Here is a 21,217-nt window from a genome sequence, read left to right on the forward strand (position 1 = left end):
GACGTCAGGTTCTATCAGGACCCTTTTCTTCTGTAAAAAAGCAGCTGTACCCTCCTACCACCCACCACTCAAGAAGACAAGATCAGCACTCCAGGGATGGACAGGGAGCACAGCTTCTCTGAGAGCTAACTTCTGTCCTGGTTTTGAATTCTTGGGGATTCTCCTCCCCAGCAGACCGTACACACTTCCCTGCTAGCCCACACCAGGTCTAGACACTGCTGAGCCCAGTGGAAAGCTACCAGCTCTGTTGTGCTGAACCAGGCAAAGAAGCAGCCTCAGAAACAGGAAGTCCCGCCCCTGAAGTGGGAGAGGGCTGGGAGGCCTGGGTCTCGGCCTCCTAGGACAGGGAGTGAGAGTTGCCTGGCATCAAACGTGCCCTAAACCTGGCACTGACGAGATGAGCCCTTGGGCAGGCCGAGGAGAGAAGTCCAGGGCCTCTTGGGGTTCCCAGGTGTGGTGGGGGCTCTTGGCACCTGCACTCCACCCCTCTGGGCTGGGCTCCTCAGGCTGGGTGGGGTGGAGAGCAAGAGTTCCCCTCTCAGTCAGGGCTTCCTTCCCTAGTTCTGTCTCCGTTTTTCTCGAGTTTGATCTCTGTTGCAGGATTTCTGCATTTCACCACATCACCCTTGCCCTGTCTCACAGTTCAAAGCCTCTGGTTTGGGAGAAGCTGATGAGGACACAGTGGTCTGAGCTGGAGGGGGGTGTGTGCGACTCAACCCCATCATTCTTCAAGAGGACACCCTTAACTCACCCAGCGTCAGGACTACACACCCAGATACACACACCTTTTGGCTCATACTCCCTAACTGACCAGGGCAAATTAATCTTTGAACTTGCCTCAGTTTCTTCATCTGTACAATGGGAAAATATCACATTTCATGAGTTACTGTATGTAAAGTGTCCTATACAGTGCCTGACATATAATGAAAGCTCAATATAATGTAGCTTCCCCCGCCCCCCGGACTTGGGGTTCCCTTCCCCATACCTACCATCTTTTAGGTTCATTGTACTCCCAGGAACCATTGGGCAGGTGGGGAGTCCGGTGTTGTGCTAAGTGAAAGTCTGGGGAGGTTAAGGGAATGAGGGAGGAGATGGCACCAAGGGAAGAGCTTGCTAAGAAAAAAAAGTGTTAATGGTGGGACAGGAGTGGCAGCTTAGAGATGGGCCGGCAGGTAGTTCCTGGCAGAAAAGGCTTTTGGAGAGAACCAGAAGGTCCCTGGGGAAAGGATTCGGAGGGAGGGAGGGAGGGAGGGAGGGGGGGGGAAGGGGGGGGTGATGGGTTGGCGGGGACACCCAGGACTGAGGAAATAAACAAGGGGAGCGCCACCACAGAAGTGGAGGGTAATGCTGCTGGGAATCAACCCCCTCAGACTTTCCACTGCGAAGCGAAACTGTGAGCCCTGGGGTGTGTGGGGGGGCAACGGGGAGGGGAAGTGGGGAAGGTGGAGGGAAGGCAGAAGGACAGGGGCGAGGGCCCTAGGAGCAGCAGAACTGCCTCCCAGCTCAAGACAGCCACCTGGCCTCCACTCTGCTCTCTGCCACTGCCTTGCCCCATTCGCTGGGACACCCCCACCCCCACCCCCTCCCCCAACTCCTGTTGCCCAATCTGGCTGACTTGCCTCTGGATTCCAGTCTGGTACATTGGTTCTTGTACCAGGCTTCTGTCCCTGTCCCTCTTCTAGATTCCCTTCTACCTGGTATCTTTGCAGAACCCCTCTTTTGTCCATCTGTCCCTCCCTTCTTTCTGACCTCTTCCCTTTGGGGGGGGCTCAGCGTGGCCCAGGCCTAAGGGGGAGATGTGGGAGGCTCAGTTCCTGGTTCTGCTGCTTCTGCAGCTGCAGCGGGTGGCTCCAGGTAAGATGGGGCTGACCCTCTGGGAGGGTTGCCCTCCAGACCCATGGGGACGGGGGTGGGGGGTGGTCAGCAGGGGTTTCTGGACCTCACAGATGCCAAGGTTCTTAGCTTTGGTGGATTCTTCTAAGGCCTTGCTCCCGGCAGTCTTTCTGCCCCAAAGCCTCTCCATGGTCTTCCCGTTGGGTGGGGAAGGGGCAGCCCAATGTCTACTTCAGTCCTGTTTCTCCTTCAGGTAGCTGAGGCTCCTCTATTCCTCAGTCTTCTGGCTCATGGCCCCTCACCTTGACCTCTCTTTTCCTACCCAGTGGAGGCTCCAGGGTCTGAGACAGAGGTCTCTGTGGTGTGGGCCCAGGAGGGGGCTCCTGCCCAGCTCCCCTGCAGCCCCACAATCCCCCTCCAGGATGTCAGCCTTCTGAGAACAGCAGGGGTCACTTGGCACCATCTACCAGACAGGTATGCACCCCGAACTTGGGCAACAGAACCCCCAAATCCAACAGCAATGGCACCCAGACTCATAACCCAAGGCCGAAGCCAGCCTCCAGTCTCCTGCCCTGAGCTGTCGATCCCCCAGAACCCAGTGGCTCGGTCTCCCCCGCTGCCTTTCCTTGGAAGACTGCTCCCCTCACACCTGCATCCCTTCTATGCCCGCCTCTCCAAGCGTGGATGGCGCTGGCCCCACCCGAGGGGGGACGAGGATGGGGACGGTCAGCGGTCAAGAGATCTTTTGGGTGGGTTTCCTCATCCACGAAGTGGGGCTGGGCTGCATCTCGCCCCGGGCTTCTTCCCCCTCGAATTTCTCAGTCCCGTCCCTCTCTCCCGTCCAGTGGTCCGCCAGCTCCCGCGCCCAGCCTGCGCCCCGCGGCGCCCTCCGCCCAGGGCCCGGGGCCGCGCCGCTACGTGGTGCTGATGCAGGCTCCCGGCGGCCTGCGCAGCGGGAGGCCGCCCCTGCAGCCCCGCGTGCAGCTGGAAGAGCGCGGCCTCCAGCGCGGGGACTTCTCGCTGTGGCTGCGCCCGGCCCGACGCGCCGACGCCGGCGAGTACCGCGCTGCGGTGCACCTCCGAGACCGCTCCCTCGCCTGCCGCCTCCGTCTGCGCGTGGGCCAGGCCTCCAGTAGGTGGGGGCGGGCCGTGAGAAGGGGGGCTGGAGCAGGGCGCCGCGTTCCCCGCCGCCCCGGAGGCAGGAAGGGCTGGGGCAGGGGCTGTGTTTCTAAGAATGCGCCCTGGGCAGGGCGGGAGAGGCCCCCCCCCCCGACCCCCCCCCCGCGTCCCCCTCCCCCCCCCCCCCCCCGCCTCCAGGAGGGTAGCGGAAGGGGGTGGGGGGGCAGAGTGGAAGGTGCCCCCAGAGAAGCACGTGTGTGGGGGAGGGGAGGACCCTAGGGAGAGATTGTTATCACCCCTGGAACTCCCCTCCCCCACCCACCCTGGGAGTGCCAGGGTGGAGGAGGGGAGGCACCCCTGGGTTGCGGGGGGCGGGGGGGGGGGGGGAGAGTGTTGGGCTAGAGTGACTCATTTCAGACTTCTGTAGCTCAGGGGGTGGGCTTGGTGGATATCCTCGGGCAAGGCCTGGTGAAAGGGGAGGGTAGACCCAGCCGAGTAAACTGGAGGCACTGGAGGCAGGGGTGGGGGGAAGTAGGCAGAAGATTCCTGAGCATCCATTCTAAGCGCCTCCATGTGCCAGGCACTGGACTGGGGCGGCGCGGGGCGGGGGGCGGGTGGCTGGAGGAGAGCTGGAGTGGAAAAGACAAAGAAGTCTACAGCTTGGGGCCTGTTTCCAGCCTAGTTGGCCTGCTGCGTTTGGAAGGTGTTTCTGGTGGAGCTAATCACACCTTCTTTATCCTTGAGCAGTGACTGCCAGCCCCCCAGGGTCTCTCCGGATCTCTGACTGGGTCATCTTGAACTGCTCCTTCAGCCGCCCTGACCTGCCAGCCTCTGTGCACTGGTTCCGAGGCAGAGTCCCTGTCCAGGAGTCCCCCCATCACCACTTAGCTGGAAGCCTCCTCTTCCTGCCCCAAGTGAGCCCCTTGGACTCTGGGCCGTGGGGCTGCCTCCTCACCTACAGAGATGGCTTCAATGTCTCCATTACATACAACCTCACTGTTCTGGGTAACTCCTCCAGTCTGACTTCATACTTGACCACAACCCCTTCCTGCCCCCCTGACACCTCCCCCTGACTTATGGGTCCCCAAACCAGGTCTCCGGCAGCTGGTGCCCACTGTGATTGCCTGGGCCTCACTGTCCAACTCCCTCGTATCTCGCATTGCAGCCTTTTCACCGCCTTCCCCTCTTCTGGCTTTTCCTTGTGGCCTCACTGGCCAGCCTTTGGTCTCCCCCCTGGCCCAGCCCACCTGGGGGTTTCAGAGCATCCTCAGCTCATCCACATTATCTGCTCCCTTGCACCCTTCAGAGCCTGACCACCTCTTCTGCCTCCCTTACCTACAGCTCCAGGGCTCCAGCCCCTCTGTGCCTCCTGTCAACTTTGGCTTCTCTTTTTTCCCAGGTCTGGAGCCCTCAGTGCCTCTGACTGTGTATGCTGGAGCAGGTTCCAGGGTGGAGCTGCCCTGCCACCTGCCTCCCGGTTTGGGGACCCTGTCTTCTCTCACTGCCAAGTGGGCCCCTCCTGGTGGAGGCCCCGACCTCCTGGTGGCTGGAGACAATGGCAACTTTACCCTTCCACTGGAGGCTGTGAGCCAGGCCCAGGCTGGGATCTACACCTGCCACGTCCATCTGCAGGGGCAGCAGCTCAGTGTCACTGTCATCTTGGCAGTCATCACAGGTCAGCCCCAGGTGGGAAAGGAGTAGGTCCCATCCCAGGGGAGCTGGGACAGGGAGGGAAGGCTGGCTGGGCAGAGACTGGGCAAATCCTCTTCAGGATGCCAGGCCACTGGGCACAAGTCGCAGAGGCTGCCCTTGTGGCCTCCTCTTTTCTCGCCCCCACATAAGGAACCACCGAAACAGAAAGTCTCCCCTGAGTCACTAGATGAACATTCCACCCTGCTCTGAATGGGGGGCGGGGGGGCAGGGTCTGAGAAGTTACAAGGACAGGTGGCAAAAGCTTAAATGGTTCAGAAGAGGTGGAATATAGCTCTGGAATCCTTGTCTACTTTGGGACCAGGGCTTGGGTTAAAGTTGCAGGAAGTGGCCTGGATTTGGGAGGAGTTAATCAATCAGTCCCTTGGTCAGCAAATATTTACTGAGCAAGGGCTTTTTTTTTTTTTTTTTTTTTTTAAGACAGTATAAAACAAACACAGGAAGAAAAAAAAAAAACCCTCAAAACTCAGAAGTATGTGTTGATTGATTGGTAACTATGAGCCACAGCAGCTTGGCTGTGTCCTGCCGTGCTCACCTGTGGCCCCTAAATAGTGGTACCGAATAGTAGGTGCTTAATAAAGTACAATTGGTTGAGTGAATAAATGAATATGTTAACAGTCCTACATTTCCTGAGGGTCAGTGCTGAATTTCCACCTGTTCCAGGATACCTAGATATGGTACCCACACCTCAGGCTCACTCTGAACCCCATCTTTTCCTCACACTGAGCCCTCTTGCTGACTTAGCCTTTCTGTCAGTAACTCCCCCCCCACCCCACCCCCCGCCCCAATCCCACTTGCCCTGACACTTAGCCTCCCACTTCCTCCACATCCAGTCAGTTGACAAAGCCTCCCAATTCTTTCCATCCAAGGTTGTCTTCATCTTCTTCTTCTTTTGTTTTAAGTTTATTTATAGTTATTTAGAGAGAGGGATGGGGAAGAGCACAGAGAGAGAGACTCCCAAGCAGCCCCCACAATGTAAGTGCAGAGCCCGACGCGGGGCTCGAACCCATGAACCATGAGATCATGACCTGAGCTGAAATCAAGAGTCAGACGCTTAACCGACTGAGCCACCCAACTGCCCCTGTCTCGGGTCTTCTTGAGCGTCAGCTGTTTTGTGTTAGTGTTCCATGCTATCTCATGACAGCTCACTGGGAGAGACTGTTACTCCTGTTTTACAGAGAAAGAATTTCTCAAATCACACAGCTGGGAAGTACCAGCCTCGGGGTCTAAGGTCAGGTGTGTCTGTCACCAAGTCTTCAGGTGCCTGTACACCATGCTCAACTCAAGACCCTTCACCATTGGTGTCTTCTTACCCGTGCTATCTCTCACTGTACAGCTTTGAGATGCTGTCTGTAGATCAGCCATCTGTGGGTCAGTTCACTGTTCTCCGAACGTTCGGAAAGGGGGGTAGAGTTCATTCAGGGGCACCTCAAGGCAGGGGACACTGATGTGAGCCAAGTCATGGAAACAAGAAAAGTGGAAGGTGTATGGTGGGGGAGGGGGGGCAACATACCTGACTGATATTGGGGTTCCTGAACATTTGGGTAGAAACTAATGTAAAAGAATCCAAAATAGTATTTGCTATGTGATCCTTCTGGGCCAGTTTGAGTTTGACTGTCCCCTGAAGGCACTAGAGAGCCTGGAAAGCTTTGAGGCAGCAAGCAGAGTGATCTGCCCAGAGCTTTGTCTTGATAAGATTAATTTGGCCATGACCCTGATCTCCTCCCCTCAACCTCACCCAATCAGAGCCCAGGTGAGTGCAGGGCGATTGAGACTTGGGAGTTGACTCTGTGGTTTCAAGTGAGGGGGTCGGGCCCCCAAAGGTCTCTTCCCTCTGATTTTTTCAGTGACTCCCAAGTCCTCTGGGTTACCTGGCAACCCGAGAAAACTGCTTTGTGAGGTGACTCCAGCATCCGGACAAGAGCGTTTTGTGTGGAGCCCCCTGGATAAGCCGTCTTGGGGAAGTTCCCCAGGACCCTGGCTGGAGTTGCAGCAGGCCAGACTCGTTTCTCAGCCCTGGCAGTGCCACGTGTACCAGGGGGAGAGGCTTCTCGGGACAGCGGTATCCTTCGCTGAGCCGTCTGGCCCAGGTCTGAGACCCCACAGTGCCACAGTGCCAGCTCCAGACCAACCATCTTGATCCCGCTTTCCAGACCCCTCCCCTGCCCCATCCCAGCTCTTTTCTTTCTAACCTCCAGCTCTTGTCCAGGCCTGAACTCACTTCTGCTATTAATTAGCTAACAATCCTGCATAAGTCCCTACACTCTGGGTCTCACTGTCTCATTGGCATCTGTAACATATGAGGGTGTGGCAAGATATCCTTTCAACTATGACCCTATGCCTAATGCTGTACTCCTGTAGGTGCCCAACACTCTGGGAGGGCCTCAGGTCCCCTGAAGACAGGCCAGCTCCCTCTGTTTCTCATCCTTGGTATCCTGTTTCTGCTCCTTTTGATGACTGGAGCCTTTGGCTTTCACTTTTGGAGAAGACAGGTGAGCCAGGGACCTCTCCCTGCCTCTTCCCACCCCCGGCCCCCTGCCCTGGCAACTGGCTTCCCCTCCCTTTAGTTTTCTGAGTGTTGTCTGGCACCCTCTCCTCAGGGAAGATGACCAAGGTGGACTCCTGATCTTGCCTGCAGAGCCCCTTCTTCATAAGCCTCTCCAAGGACCCCTTGTGCCCAAACGACCCAAGAGAGGCTTGAAGGGACTGAGAAAAGGCCTGGGACCAGATGGGGAACACAGGGGACTGGGAAAGAATAGAGAGACTCAGTATTCTCCATATTCCCTTCATCTTTCTCCCCACCCACCCTCCATGTCTTCCCATAGTGGCGTCCAAGAAGATTCTCTGCCTTGGAGCATGAGATTCACCCACCTCAGACCCAGAGCAAGATAGGGGAGCTGGAGCCAGAACCGGAACTGGAACCGGAGCCCGAGCCGGAGCCCGAGCCGGAGCCCGAGCAGCTCTGACCTGGAGCTGAGGCAGCCAGATCTTCACAACTCAGTCTAAATAAACTCCCTGTCAGCAGCAATCCTGAGTCTGGCTTCTTCTTGTCCAGTGAAGGTTCTAGTCTCTGCCCAGCCTCTGGGGGCTCCCTTCTCCCACCTCAGCCTTCCGACCTACTTTCCCCAGCCAATCTCTCTTATCTTCCTCTTTTCTGTTTCTGGTTTCTTCGTGATTCTTTCTGCCTTGGTCTTTCTCTTGCTCTCTCTCTCTCCTGGATAGTTGTTTCTCTGATGCTCCAGAAGCCCTCACCCCTTACCTCGGCAGCTCTCTTCTGTGTCCTTCGCTATTACGCTGGCTGCCCTGGTTTCCTTCGTATTTTTGTTCCCCTGGCCCACCCCACCTCACTCTTGGCTCCATTTCACATTGTCCTTGGCCTTCTTGCTGCAGGGCACGGGCGCGCACGCACACACACATGCACACACGGGGGAGCCCTGCCATGTCACGTCCTCCAGGGGATCAGGTCTTGCAACCTTTCTGGACAGCTGGCGGTGTGGATCCTGCTTGCCTCCACCCCACCCCCATGTTCCTTGGCTCTGGGCAACCTGTCTGGTCCCAGGCATGAGAACACACTGCCACCCAGTGGTCACTGTTTGTCATACCACAGGAGGTCACTGGGCAGGCTGGGGCGGGCTGGAGGAGATTAACGGCGCTGGGGTCCAGACAGGCACAGATCCCTGGTGTGCAGTCACCATCTTTGTGCTATTCACTTTCTGTGGTCCGCATATGAGTGTGCACCAAGCAGTGGTCATATACCGTGTACGCTATCCAGGAGAGGCACTGAACGATGCATGCCTCAGGACAAATAGCCCCGGCCCTGGCAAGGTTATGATCCAAGTCTGACAAAGGGACGTGCTGTGAACAAAGGCCCCACGTGGGGAGAAAAATGGCCAGCAAGACAGCAGGCTATGGTGCAGCTTTGGGAGTCCCGAGACCCAGCTTCTGATTCTATCTCTGCTGATGTGACCAGGGCTTGATCTTCTCAGCCTCAGTTTCCTCATATTCAGTGGAATAATGATAATGACCCATTAAAACGGATTGCCGTGAGTACCAGATAGTAAAAGGGCTTTGAAGACTGAGGTCCCCCATTCACGGTGTGCTTGTCTAATGACCCATTTGTGAAGGAGGCAGCCGGCCTCCGTGTTCCAGTCATGCCAGGAAGTGTACGTAAGACCCAGCAGCCTGCCTGCCTTCCGTGTTGTCTCTCTCTTGGAGAGAACATTCACCTGGGCCACGCAGACGGTCATGCAGCAGAGGACACAGCCTTATCCCCCAGCAGCTCCCACCCCAGGGACCTAGACCTCCGCCTGCTACATGTGCTGGGCTCTGGATTTGGCTGCAGACAGCTCTGGCAGGGCACGGACAGGAGGGAAAAAACACTGAAAGGCAGTGGGAGTGAGTCTGCAGGAGCAGGAGGCACAGGAGGTCACGTGCACATACTGTGGCAAACACACCAGGTACCCCCTGAGCCTGGGTGCCATGTGCACGGTAACACGAACCATGAGGCTGAAGACATATCCCTGTGGAGACACGATGGCCAGAGACTCGGGGACAGAGGGATACCTTTGGGATCCCTCTGTGCAGAGCCTTAGAAGTAGAGGGACACCCTCTGAAGCCTGAATAACAAAGCATTTAAGGCAACCTGAAGTTCTGAGCCTTAGTATGGCGGTGATCTTGTCACAGGTTGAGAAACAGTGGCACAGAAAGAGACTCTGGCCCATAATGACACTGTCAAGTGCAGTCCTGAAGTTCCTTTGAGAAGCCTTGAGGTCCCCCCTTGTTGTGGCCTGGGGATAGCTGCTGAGGAGACCCTCGGCTCTGCCCTAGGACCCTGCTCTCCACAGCTGTAATGGAAGCCCCCATGTTTTAATGGGGGCAGGGGTTTCCTGGAAAGTTCTGTGGGTGGCAATTTTCCTCTCTACTGGGCAACATCCTATGCCCTTTGGGCTTATGAGAGTAGTCATCAAGGATTCACTGTCGTCTATGTGGGGACTTCCCCTTGCTCCTGAATGAAGGGGACAGGGAGGGGACAGAGGCAGAGTGAAAGGCCACCTTGTTCCTCTACCCAATAAGGAAGAGAAGAGCAAAGGGTACAAGGAAGAGGGGGCATGGGGCTTGTGCATACAGGGTTCCTTTTATTCATTCTCACCCCCTCCTCTGTGGAGTCTCTTCTAGGGGTGACACATCCCTACTCCCCCCTTCAGCTCCCCCAACCTCCCCCCACTGCATCCAGCAGGATAACCACTGACTGTTTTGCTGACCTCTTTTTTTTTTTAAATGTTTATTTATTTTGAGAGAAAGCGTAAGTAGGGGAAAAGTGTAGACAAGCAGAGGGAGAGAGAGAACCCCAAGCAGGCTCCAAGCTCAGCGTGGAGCCCAATATGGGGCTCAATCTCACCAACCACAAGATCATGACCTGAGCCAAAATCAAGAGTTGGAGGATTAACTGACTAAGCCACTCAGGCACCCCTCTCTTCTTCTTCTTTTTTAAAAATTAATTAATTAATTTTGATAGGGAGACCGACAGAGGGGGAGGAGCAGAAAGAGAGAGGGAAAGAGAGAGTCCCAAGCAGGCTCCACACTGTGAGCATGGAGCCCAGTGTGGGGCTCGAACTCACGAACCATGAGACCATGACCCGAGCTGAAACCAAGAGCCCAACGCTCAATTGACTGAGCCACCCAGGCACCTCCTCCTTCCCTGCCTTTTGCTGTCCTCTTAACTCTCCCAGGGAGCTAGGTGAATTCATCTTGCATCTCCAAGTTTATTGATAAACCAGTGTTCCAGTTTGAGGTCCTGAGGGGAACGGGCATGAAAGAGGCAGGGAACTCAGGAACCTTTGGTGGGGGCTGAGGTGAGGGCTCATCTTAAACACTTGTTAAAGAGGACAGAAGCTCTATTTGTTACCTACTGCTACATAACAAATCATCCCAAACCTTAGTAATTTGAAACAATAAACATATGATCTCACATAGTCAGAAAGTTAAGAGCAGCTTAGCTGAGTAGTTTTCTTTTTTAATGCTTATTTTTGAGAGACAGAGAGCAGGCAGGGGAGGGGCAGACACAGAATCCAAAGCAGGCTCCAGGCTCTGAGTTGTCAGCACAGAGCCTGACGTGGGGCTTGAACTCACAGACCACGAGATCATGACCTGAGCTGAAGCTGGACGCTTAACTGACTGAGCTACCCAGGCACCCTGGCTCCAGGATCTCTTGTGAGGCTGTTAAGATGTGGGCCAGGGTTATGGTCAATCTGAAGCTTTGGCTGGGCTAGAGGATCTGCTTCCAAAAAGCCTCCCTCAGGTGGCTGGTGGCCAGAGGCTATAGTTCCGCCCTGCGTGGGCCTCTTCCATTTTTTTTTTTTTTATGTTTATTCATTTTTGAGACAGAGAGACACAGCATGAGCGGGGGAGGGGCAGAGAGAGAGAGGGAGGCACAGAATCTGAAGCAGGCTCCAAGCTGTCAGCCCAGAGCCTGATGTGGGGCTCAAACCCACGAACTGTGAGATCATGACCTGAGCCGAAGTTGGCCGCCTAATGGACTGAGCCACCCAGGTGCCCTGGTGTGTGGGCCTCTTCATAAGGCTGCTCACCACATAGCAACTGGCTTTCCCAGAGGAAGAGAGTGGCCAAGATAAAATCTGCCATGTCTTTAAAACCTAATCTGGAAAGTGATATACCATCACTTCTGCCCTATTCTATTGGTTGCACAGGCCAGCGCTGGTACAATATGGGAGGGGACAACATAAAGGTGTGAACTGGAGGTAGCAGGAATCATTGGGGGCCATCTTGCTTATGATAGCTTGGCTCTCATGGGGGAACAGTGTCTGAAAGAGAGGCCAAATGAGGAGAAGGAGCAACTCTGAGTTCCTCCACCCTTAGCCTCTGCAGTGGGCCCAACAGCCTCTTCCAGTGTCTACTGTCCAGAAGTTCTGGAGGCCAAATGAGGTCCAAGGCCTTGCCAAGTCAAGTGTGTTAGGCAAGAGGCCATGTTGTGCTCATTCATACCCGTGGTCACATTTGCCAGGTGTCCCCCACCCTCGGTCTGGTCTTCTCATCTCCCTGGGGCAGGGCAGGCCCAGAAATTTCCCTGCCCCACTTCCCCCGACAGGCAGAGGTGTTAGGATTCAGGCCTGAGCCCCTGCTATTGCCCCCCTAGCCCCCACCAAAGGAGGTGAGCAAAGAGCTTAGGTGTCCCTGCTCAGGCCCACCCCCAGGTGGAGTTAACCCTTTGAAGGGAAGGGGGTTGGGGTGGGGATAGGTTCCAGCTGCTCCACTCTGTGGCTGGCAGTTTCTTCAAGGGCTGCAGGTGCCAGCTGGCTGAGCCCAGGCCAGACTCTGAAATTTGCCTACTCAGACCTCCCATGGGGTGTGGGAGGCCCAGGAACCTCCCTCAGAGTTGCCAAAAGTGGTCATGGTGTTAGGGACAATATGGCTGTGCTGGGGGTGGGGCAGCCCTCCAAGACTCTGCTTCCCAAAGAACAGCCTCTGTCGCCCCTCCGGTACCTCCCCCATCTCCAAGCCCTGCCCCCAGCCCCCTTTGCGGAGGGTGTCAGTGAAGCTGCAGATGTTTCTGGTAAGGAGGCCACCACAAGACTGCACCTGTGGCTTCCAACTCTCTACTCCACAGGCTGCCCTACCCCTTCTCCAACAGCCTGGTCCCCGACACTCCATCAGCAGTCCACGATGTTCCCCATCTTTCTCCTGCCTTGGCCTCCTTCCCCTCCTCCAGTCTGGAGACAGAATACAGGCAGCAAAAATAGCTCTCTGCCAAGAAGCAGGATTCTTCTGGAAATCCCCATGGTCCATGGGTATAGGCCTATGATGGAGCAGACAACTTAACTTCAGTTTCTTCTTCTGTAAAACAAGAATAGTAATACCTACCAAAAAGTCTGGCCTGTGCTAATGTACATGAAAGTGCTTTGAAAATGGAAAATCACTCCATACATATGAGGGATCGTGGTAGTGTGAAGTCTCAGAAGCCCCAAATGTGATTGTTGGCCTCATACCCCTCTGTCACCTTGGGAGAAGACTTCTCTTAGCCATCATCCTGGCCTTTGCTTTCTTCTTCTTCTTCTTCTTCTTCTTCTTCTTCTTCTTCTTCTTCTCTTCTTCTTCTTCTTTTTAAATTTATTTGTTTATTTTTAAGTAATCTCTACCCCCCAACGTGGGGCTCAAACTCACAACCCTAAGATCAAGAGTTGCAGGTTCTTCCAACTGAGTCATCCAGGTGCTCCCGTCTTGGCCTTTCTCAATTCAGAGGAGAGGCAGTGGGATGAGGGGGACAATCCAGGGATGGGGCCCCAGTAGGTAAGTTGGAATCCCAGTTCCAGCAATTACAGCTCCTAGCTCTGTGACTGTTAGCAATTTTCTTAAACTCTTTGAGCCTAGTTTCCACATCTGTATGATGTGAAGAATAAAAATTATGCCCTATCATGGCTGTGAGGCTTAAATAAAATATATCACCATATCAAGCACATGGCGATCCTAAATGTTCAACATAAACTTCCTCTCTCTTTCTGTTATCGTTCCCCGTGGAAACCAGAGGGAGAGCCAGGTTCTTGGGGACTGTTGACTCCTGAGGATCCATCATCATGGGCTGACAAGGTCACAGACCCAAGAGCTGGATGCCATCCCACAGTCCATCGGGTCCATGGCTTGCAAATTGGTGGCCCTAAGCTAGATCCAGTCCTTGGAATGCCTTGTTTGACTTACTCAGGATTAGAACAACAACAGAAAATTTGTCACCAGCATTAGAGTTAGGGGATATTATAGAAATGTTTGTTTTTTCCACCTTCCCTTGACATTCTGGTAGAGCTGGCTAGTCTGGGTTCACCTATTCTGGTGCAACCTCTCCTATCAGCTGGAGCTGTGTGGTCCATGGCTGCCCTCATTAGATGAGGCCGGTAGCCCCCTCCCTGCCCCCTGCCGACTTCCTTCAGTCCCCACCCCTCCCTACTGTTTACAGTCAACCTGCTTTCTCACTTGTATTACCTAGCGGGCTCCTGTAGGCGTTTGATTTTGTGATCCTTGCTTTCCAGTCATTCACTCAAAAATGAATCAACAGTCAGGGGCTGGGGGAGGAGGATGGGCAGTCAGTGTTAAAGGGTCCAGAGCTTCAGCTGGGGAAGATGAGAAAGTTCTGGAGACAGATGTATAATAATAACATGAGTGTACTTAATGCTACAGAGCTGTAGGCTTCAGTGTGGTTAACAGGGTAAGTTTTCCGGTGTTCCTCTTTTACCACAACACATTTAACATCCATAAATATCAATACGATTCAATATTTTGAACAAAGGATTCAATAAGTATGAAGGGTCTACCAGGCCCAAGGCATTCTGCTGGGTGCTAAGTCGGACAGACTCACCACTCGAGCTTGCCAGACAGACTCTAAGCAGTAATTTCATAATGATTATGTTTGGACAAGTGCTTGCAAAGGCGAAGAAGCACGGGGGCCTGGGAGGTCTTACCTTATTAAGGGAAACGAGGGGTCACGTACCGAGGATGGCGAAGCAACAAGATCCAGACACACAAATCCTGCTGCAGGGTACGGCGGGGTGCCCCCTCACCTCCCTTACCCCTGAAGCACCTGCCTCCAGACCTCTTTGAGAAATCACCTTTAGCCTAAGTATTCAACAGCCAGGGGCTGTTGACTTTATGTTGACTGTTCCTCCACTTGTAGCAGAGCACACGCTCTCTGATACGCACTTCCCAGGGAAGCCTGTCTTGATCTCCCAGTTGAAATGAGTTGATAAGATCCCAGGACTCTGAGCTTCTCTTTGGTAGCACTTGTCCAATTGTGATGGCATTATTAATGGTTTAGGGTCTATGACACAAGCAGGAGGGGTGTCCATGTCAGCCTTATCACATCCCCAGCACCCACAGAGTCCCTTGGGCCCGGAAGACACCTAACACTGGCTGAGTAGGGGCGCCTGGCTGGCTCAGTGGGTAGAGCATGTGACTCTTGATCTTGGGATCATGGGTTCGAGCCCCACATTAAGTGGAGAGGTTACTTGCAAACAAAATCTTGAGAAAAAAAAAAAAAACAAAACCATGCAACTTGCTGAATATGTGAATGAGTGGGCAGAACTGGATTAGATCAGGGGTTAGAAGAATAAATGCCTATTAGGACCTCTGCCAGGTAATGTAAATGAGAAAAGCAGGCCCGCTGCAAACAAGCCTGTAGGAAGGGGATGAAGCCTGAGGAGGACACACACCCTCCCTGGAAAGACAGTCCTTAGAAGTTGCACCTAACACTTGCACTTACATCCATTGACCAAGATTGAGTCATTTAGCCAAATCCAGAGGCAAGGGAGGCCACGATTAAGCATCACTTAAATCTGGGCAGCCATGAGCTCAGCTAAGAAGAGAGGATTCTGTTACTAAGGAAGAGAGAGAAAACATCTGGGGGACAACTAAAGTCTGTGCCGAGAAAGAGTGAAGAGCTAAAGAATGAACACAGGTTTCCAAGATTAGCAGTTCTCAAACCGTAGCCCATGGGGTCCCTGAGACCCTTGCAGGGAGATTTTGAGGTCAAGCTACTTTCATAAAAATAATAGGGCATTATTGGCTTTTGTCACTATGTTGACATTCCAATGATGTTGCAAAAGCAATCTGGGCTAGAACGCTGCCTTAGCACAAAACAAGGCAGTGGAGCCAAACCATGCTATTGTCATTGTGTTCTTCACCACCAGGCATTTGCAGCAAAAAAAAAAAAAAAAAAAAAAAAAAAAAGAATAAAAATATTGCTGCCAATTTCACTTAAGAATGCCTCTGATGAGCAACAAATATTAATTTTATTGACTCTCAAACCTTCAGTACACTGTGTTATAAAATGAGGTGTAGCACAATGCCTTTCTGCTGCAAATGAATCACAATGTTGTCTCAAGTTAGAAGCGCCTGCAATAATTGTTGGAGTTGCAAGCTCAACTAGCCACTTTTTTCTTAATAGGGAAAGGGTATGGTCACCTGTGCGTATTTACATGCTCTGTCAGGCTGCTGTGAGGAGGGTGGCCTAGAGGAAGACAGAATGGGGAGGCCAGAAGGCTGGTGAGGAGGCAGGAGCTGTTGTCCAGGCACAGGGTGGTAACCTGGGGATGGGATGGTGGTAGCTGGGCAGAGTGACTTGGAGAGACTTCTGAGATAGTGTGAAGGTAACATCCACAGGAAATGGTAAATAAACACATGGGAGGGGGTGGGTGAAGGAGTCAGAGATTACACCCAGTCACCCAGTTTATTTGGCGTGAGCAGCTGGTAGGCGGCAAAGCCCCTGCTGAGTGGGGGACTTGCAGGAAGTTGATCTGGAGGGTAGTGGGAAGCAGGAGATAAATGTAGCTCGGGATATGTTGGGTTTGCTATGTGGGGTGAGCATCCAAGTGGAGATGTCCAATGGATGGATGGATCTACACATCTGGAGCTCGAGAGAGACCTGGGTAGAGGAACACTTGAGGGCCTGCCAGAGACGAAGGCCCAGAGGAAAAGGGTCTGGTCCATGGTCACTCTGGGGGTCACTCTGCAGGTCTCAGGTACCCTCCTCTCAGCCCAGGCCCTCTCTGCCACACTGAACCACCTATCATGCCTCTGGTGCCACGCCACTGAACAAATGTCCTCAGGGCCCTAGAGTGAGAAGCTGTCTGCGACTTTCCACAAATTACCTTCTGTGCCCTCCCTCCACTCCCTTCCTACTTCTTTCCCTGAAGCCCAAATCCCATTACAACATCACGATGCAAGCTTTTTATTGTTATGCAACGAGAAGTGCAGAGACACTATGTTCCAGCCTCAGTCTGCTTAACTTTTCCTCTTGACTTTGGCATTTTTACTTTGACATCTTCCCTGAGAGGCAGGGGGTGGGGACCCCAGCCCAACATGGTGACGTTGGGGGCTGGCCCAGGTCTGGGGTGTGGAGGAACCTCACCACCAGGCTTCCTGTCTCTAGGTTTACATACGTCTCTGCAGAAGTCACAAGCGCTCTCCTGGGTGGGCTCCTGGTTGCGGAGCACCCAGCCTTCACATAGACACACCTGTGCGAGAAGCCGGAGGGGAAGAAAGACACAGGCCCAGGGGTAAGATGGACGGACTCAGCTCCATGCCTTTCCGTGGGTCTGGCAAGGGGAGGGGGAACGGTGGCAGCAGATGTGCTGGAATGTTCTGGACTCCCAGTCCTCTGTCCACAACTCAGGCCACCTTCTCTTGTGTTCCACACTGGAACTGGGAGCTTCAAGCGGCTGGGGTGATGGCAGCTCAGGGCCTGGAGCAGAAGGAGCTCCTCAGAGGGGTGCTGAGCTGGATTGCGAGATCAGAGGCGACATGGAGACCCGAGGCCACACTGGGCTGAGAAAGGCCATGGGAGGCAACAAGTCAAGGGGGCACTGGAAGAGATGAAGATGGGGAGAGAGGAAAGAGAGAGAAAAGAGGGAAGAAGGGGTGGGAAAGGAATAGCAAGAGTAAATACATGTTAAGGAGGAAGGATGCTTATAAGAAAAAAAAAACAGAAATGAAAAGAGGCAACAAAGGAAAAACAAGAAAATGAGAGAAGTGGACTCCGGTCTAGAGGCAATTCTCCCGAAATCAATTTTCCCAAAGATGCAACCTCCCCACGTTCGCACCAGAAACCGTTGCAGCATTTCATAAGCCCTGTGATTGAGGTAGCCTCCTTTAACTATCTTTTCTATCGGTATTTCTACATTTTTGTCTACTTTGGGGCATTTTTTAAGGACTTTTGAACAATATGTCCATTTCCATGAGCTTTAAAAGGATTAGCGAAATTCTCAAAAAGGGTTGAAACTGAGCTTGTAGGTATGCAGTGCTATAAAAGTTATAGATACATTTTCTTAGGTAAGTACGTCATTAGAAAAACTGGTTCTAAGAGATTAGTTTTAGATGTCTCCTTTGCTCTAGAAAAGGAGGCTATGGGATTTAGAAAAGGATTTGCAGGCCCTGAGCTTGGTAGGGTGTTGGGGGGGATGCAGGAGGGGGTACTCCTCAAGATGCTATGCCCTGTGCAACTCCCCCTCTCCCACCTGCACTCTCTCTGTCCTTTTCCCTCTCCTAAGACCTCCATGGCCTTGCAGCACTGCCCCCCAGGTGTCCTCTGCCTTCTCTTCTAGACTTATGCTGGGAGAGGGACCTCCTCGGTACAGTCAGATTCCTCCAAATAGAAAGGCCTTACTATTGCTAATTCAAAAGATTTCCCTCTGGGTGGGCTAGCTCTTCCTGAATGTCCCTAAATGTTCAGGCGTGCAAGGCTGAGAGTAAAACCTGATGGGGGAGATCACTCCATTTCATATTTTGACAAAATAATTTCTTGTGCTGTGTTCGATTCTGTGGGCGCATACAAAATGGCCGCCCTCTTAACCTCAGATGAAAGGGTTCCCAGAGGACAGGGTCAGAGAGAACTCTTGACATGATTTCCTTCTTTCAGTTTGGGGGAGGGGCACTTATATAGAAGAGGTCTACCTCAAAATAAAAACTCCCCCATCACCAAGTGGTTCTAGGCAGAAGCCTTGTAGAATCTTACGCCCCGATCCTGGCCATAATGGTAAGGTGGCAATGAGGGGGGCTCAGTAGACCAAGGGCCTTGCACATTTTGGACACTCAATAAATGTTGAATGAACTAACTTTGAGGGGGGTGGGTGCTGGGAGGGGGCAGACAGGGGCCTGGGTTTGTAGGGCTCTAAGGCCGAGCTCCGTTCCACACGTGTTGGAGGAGATAGGAGAAGGAGGGAGGGCACGGCTCCCCCCAGGTGGGCATCTGAGGCAAAGAAGAGGATGGCGAAGGTTGCAACCACTCAACCACAAGGGTCCCCTAGAGGGTCATGGTCTCTAGGAAGTTTATATGAAGCCAATGAGCAGGAGAGAGGTGTATGCAGTGGGGGGGGGGGGGGGGGGGCACATCCCCCGGCGGTGGGGCTTGAGGGGCTGGCTGGGGGCTCTGGGGAGAAGATGAAAGTGTCTGTGGGACCACAGACTGTTGCTGTGGTGGGGCTGTGCCCTCTTCCTCTCCCCAGTCTCGCTCCTCATCCCATCTGGGGGGCCAGGGCAAGGGCAACAGTTACCTCAAGGGCTCTGAGAGTTTGCGAGTGTGTGTGTTGCCATTTTGGCTCATGGTTTTCTTAGTCTCTTTTGATTTTTTTTGGTCTACTGCTCTGGGCATGTGTCTTGCCTTCCACAATGTCTTCATTTCTTTCCCTCCAACTCGACCTGGTTTGTAGAGCCTTGGACCTGGTGTGGGATTGGGGATTGTGTGGAGTGTAGCTAGCTGCTGCTTGAATGAGCTGCTCTGGGTCTCTCCCTACCTCCTTCTTTCCCTCTTATCCTCAGTCATCCTCCCCTAGGACCTCTGCATTTCTTATAATCTCTCCTTTTCCCTTCATCCACCCTACAGCCATCTCCCTTGCCTCCACCTTCGGCTCCAGGCTGTGCTCTGCAGGCTCCCTTCACATCAAAGCTTGTTGAAAGCTGCTTTCCTGCCAGAGGCCTGGATGCCTGTTTATAGGCACAAAGGGGCTAGAGCTTAGTGGCCCCTGGAGGCGGAGATGAAAAAGGAGAGGCAAGGGGCACTGTAGGCAAGACCAACAGAGCCAGAATTGGTTCCTGACATATGAGGCCGAGAGGAAGAGAGATACAGATACGGGGAGTTGAAGACAGGAGGCATCAGTGTGGACAGGCACAGAGACAGAAGTGCACAGATGTGAGCAGAGAAATGAGAAGAGAGAGAAAGAGGGAGAGGGAGAGAGAGATGCCAGGACCTGGGGGACCAGCAAGCCCTCCCAGCCTCTCTCAAGTGGCTCTGGTGTACAGGATGCTACTGTACTGGGGCAGAGCGCCTCTGGGGAGGATGAGGAAGTGGGAATCAAAAGCCAGCTCTCTGGGGCGGCAGCGGAAGCCCAAGTCACCAAAGCAAGCAGCAGCTGGAAACCCATAGCCTCCTCCACCGAGCTGAACCCTGGTTCAGTTGGCACAGTATAAGGAGCTGGAGGCAGGGAGGTGGCCCTCTGCACAGACCCTAAGATCCTGGTGTGGGGAAGAGATGACCACCATTTGGGGAAGGGTCAAGAAGGTCCCTAGCCTTCCTGAGGCATCTACACTGAATTTAGACCCCAGGGAAGGGATACCCCAGAGACTCCTATACTCTCTTCTCACGAAGGACAGTGAGTCTGGGACTGGGGGACAGTGAGAACCACTCTTAAATATACTGCACTGTCTCCCCGCAGCCTTCCCCTCAGCACCCCCGTGCCCCATGCTCACTTGTAAACAACTGCACCCATGACTAGCCTCTTTTCTCCTTTTCTGGAAACCTTCTTGATCTCTTCACTTCCTATTTCCCTGGTTACAAAAAAAAAAAAAAAAAATTCGATCAGGAGTGCCAGTCTGGTTCAGTCAGAAGAGCATGCAAATCTGGATCTCGGGGTCACGGGTTCAAGCCCCAAGTTGGGTTTAGAGATTACTGAAAAAATAAATAACCTTTAAAAAAATTCTATCAAGCCCCTACCTTGTGTTAGGCCCTGGGAAATTCCTCTTTCGGGCAGATGGAGTGACTGGAGAAGGATTTTTCTTTTTTCTATCTTCCCTGAAACCTCATTAGGAGGCCCAGGACCCCAGAACCCATCTGAGTACTTCATCCCTCTCATGGGTCAGTGCCCAACAGGAAACAGAATCTGCCTCAGATGGTTCAGAGACTGCAGGAAGGGGATTATTTACAGAGGTGTGAAAGGGGAACCAGCCAGCACGTGGAGGCACACAGGCATCAGCAGTAGCAGGCAGGGTCCTGGAGGGGCAAGAATGAAATGATGTTTCTGGAACCCAGTGAGGGTGTGAGCTGTGGATAAAGGGCCACGTGACAGGAGCTATAGCTGAGGCATGGGGAGAGGAAGGGGGAGGGAGGGAGAATAGCCATTGCCAGAAAGTATGCCACAGTAGGAAGAGAGTAGGAAAAATACCCCAACCTCTTTCCTTGACCCTCCCATCTCTTGTGGGTTCTTCCCACTAGCCAACCCCAACTAGTAGCAGGAAGACAAGGGAGCCTGGGCAGTAGAGTCTGCAGAGGTCAGCCTCCTTGTAGAGGGCAGGGCAGAGAGGATGGAGAGTGGCTCAGGGGTGGGGGGGGGAGGGGTGGTGGGTGGTGCACAAGAACAGGTAGCACGGGTTGGATGATTTGGCTTCATCCAGGCCAGGGTTGGGTGTGTACACGCCCTTAAATGACCCACCTTAGTAACAGAATTAATATGTTGAGTACAGAAAGAAGAAATCAATGATTTTCCCTCCTCCATGCAATTCAAGTTAGTTTAAGTTAACCAAACACATCCCAAGTCCCACCCCAAGTCCGGGAGCTGGCTGGACTATCATCTGGAAGAGATCAAGCATCGAGGGGGAGAGATGGGAACCCGAATCAGGGCATCATGAGGTGGAAGAGGGAACGTGACCTTGAGGGTGTCACCTGGGTGCTGTGGGAGTTCAGACTGGGCAGCTAGCTGCAGCACTCATACAGCAAAGGCTGGACGGCGGGGAGAGAAAAACACATCTGAGTGTGGGATCTCATCTTGCCAAGCTCTGGACCAGGTTC

At 53.4% G+C, this 21,217-nt stretch overlaps 2 protein-coding genes across 3 annotated transcripts in view; both read left to right on the forward strand.

Annotated features, from left to right (window-relative positions):
- The first annotated feature begins 1,309 nt into the window (after window positions 1-1,309).
- On the forward strand, window positions 1,310-7,690 carry LAG3 (lymphocyte activating 3). Its single transcript, XM_060658554.2, has 8 exons — window positions 1,310-1,854; window positions 2,160-2,307; window positions 2,679-2,965; window positions 3,700-3,957; window positions 4,352-4,627; window positions 6,510-6,752; window positions 7,024-7,154; window positions 7,488-7,690. The coding sequence occupies exons 1-8, from the start codon at window positions 1,797-1,799 to the stop codon at window positions 7,626-7,628; spliced, it is 1,542 nt and encodes a 513-aa protein (XP_060514537.1). The 5' UTR covers window positions 1,310-1,796; the 3' UTR covers window positions 7,629-7,690.
- An 8,906-nt stretch (window positions 7,691-16,596) lies between these two features.
- Window positions 16,597-21,217, forward strand: part of CD4 (CD4 molecule) — a 43,729-nt gene continuing 39,108 nt past the window's right edge. For both annotated transcript variants that reach the window (XM_060658537.3, XM_060658538.3), the window contains exon 1: window positions 16,597-16,718. The gene's annotated coding sequence lies outside the window, so the exon portion shown is untranslated. The remainder of the gene's footprint in view (window positions 16,719-21,217) is intronic.

The sequence above is a fragment of the Panthera onca genome, chromosome B4 (assembly GCF_046562875.1).
Source record: "Panthera onca isolate mPanOnc1 chromosome B4, mPanOnc1 haplotype 2, whole genome shotgun sequence".
Lineage (NCBI taxonomy): Eukaryota > Metazoa > Chordata > Mammalia > Carnivora > Felidae > Panthera > Panthera onca.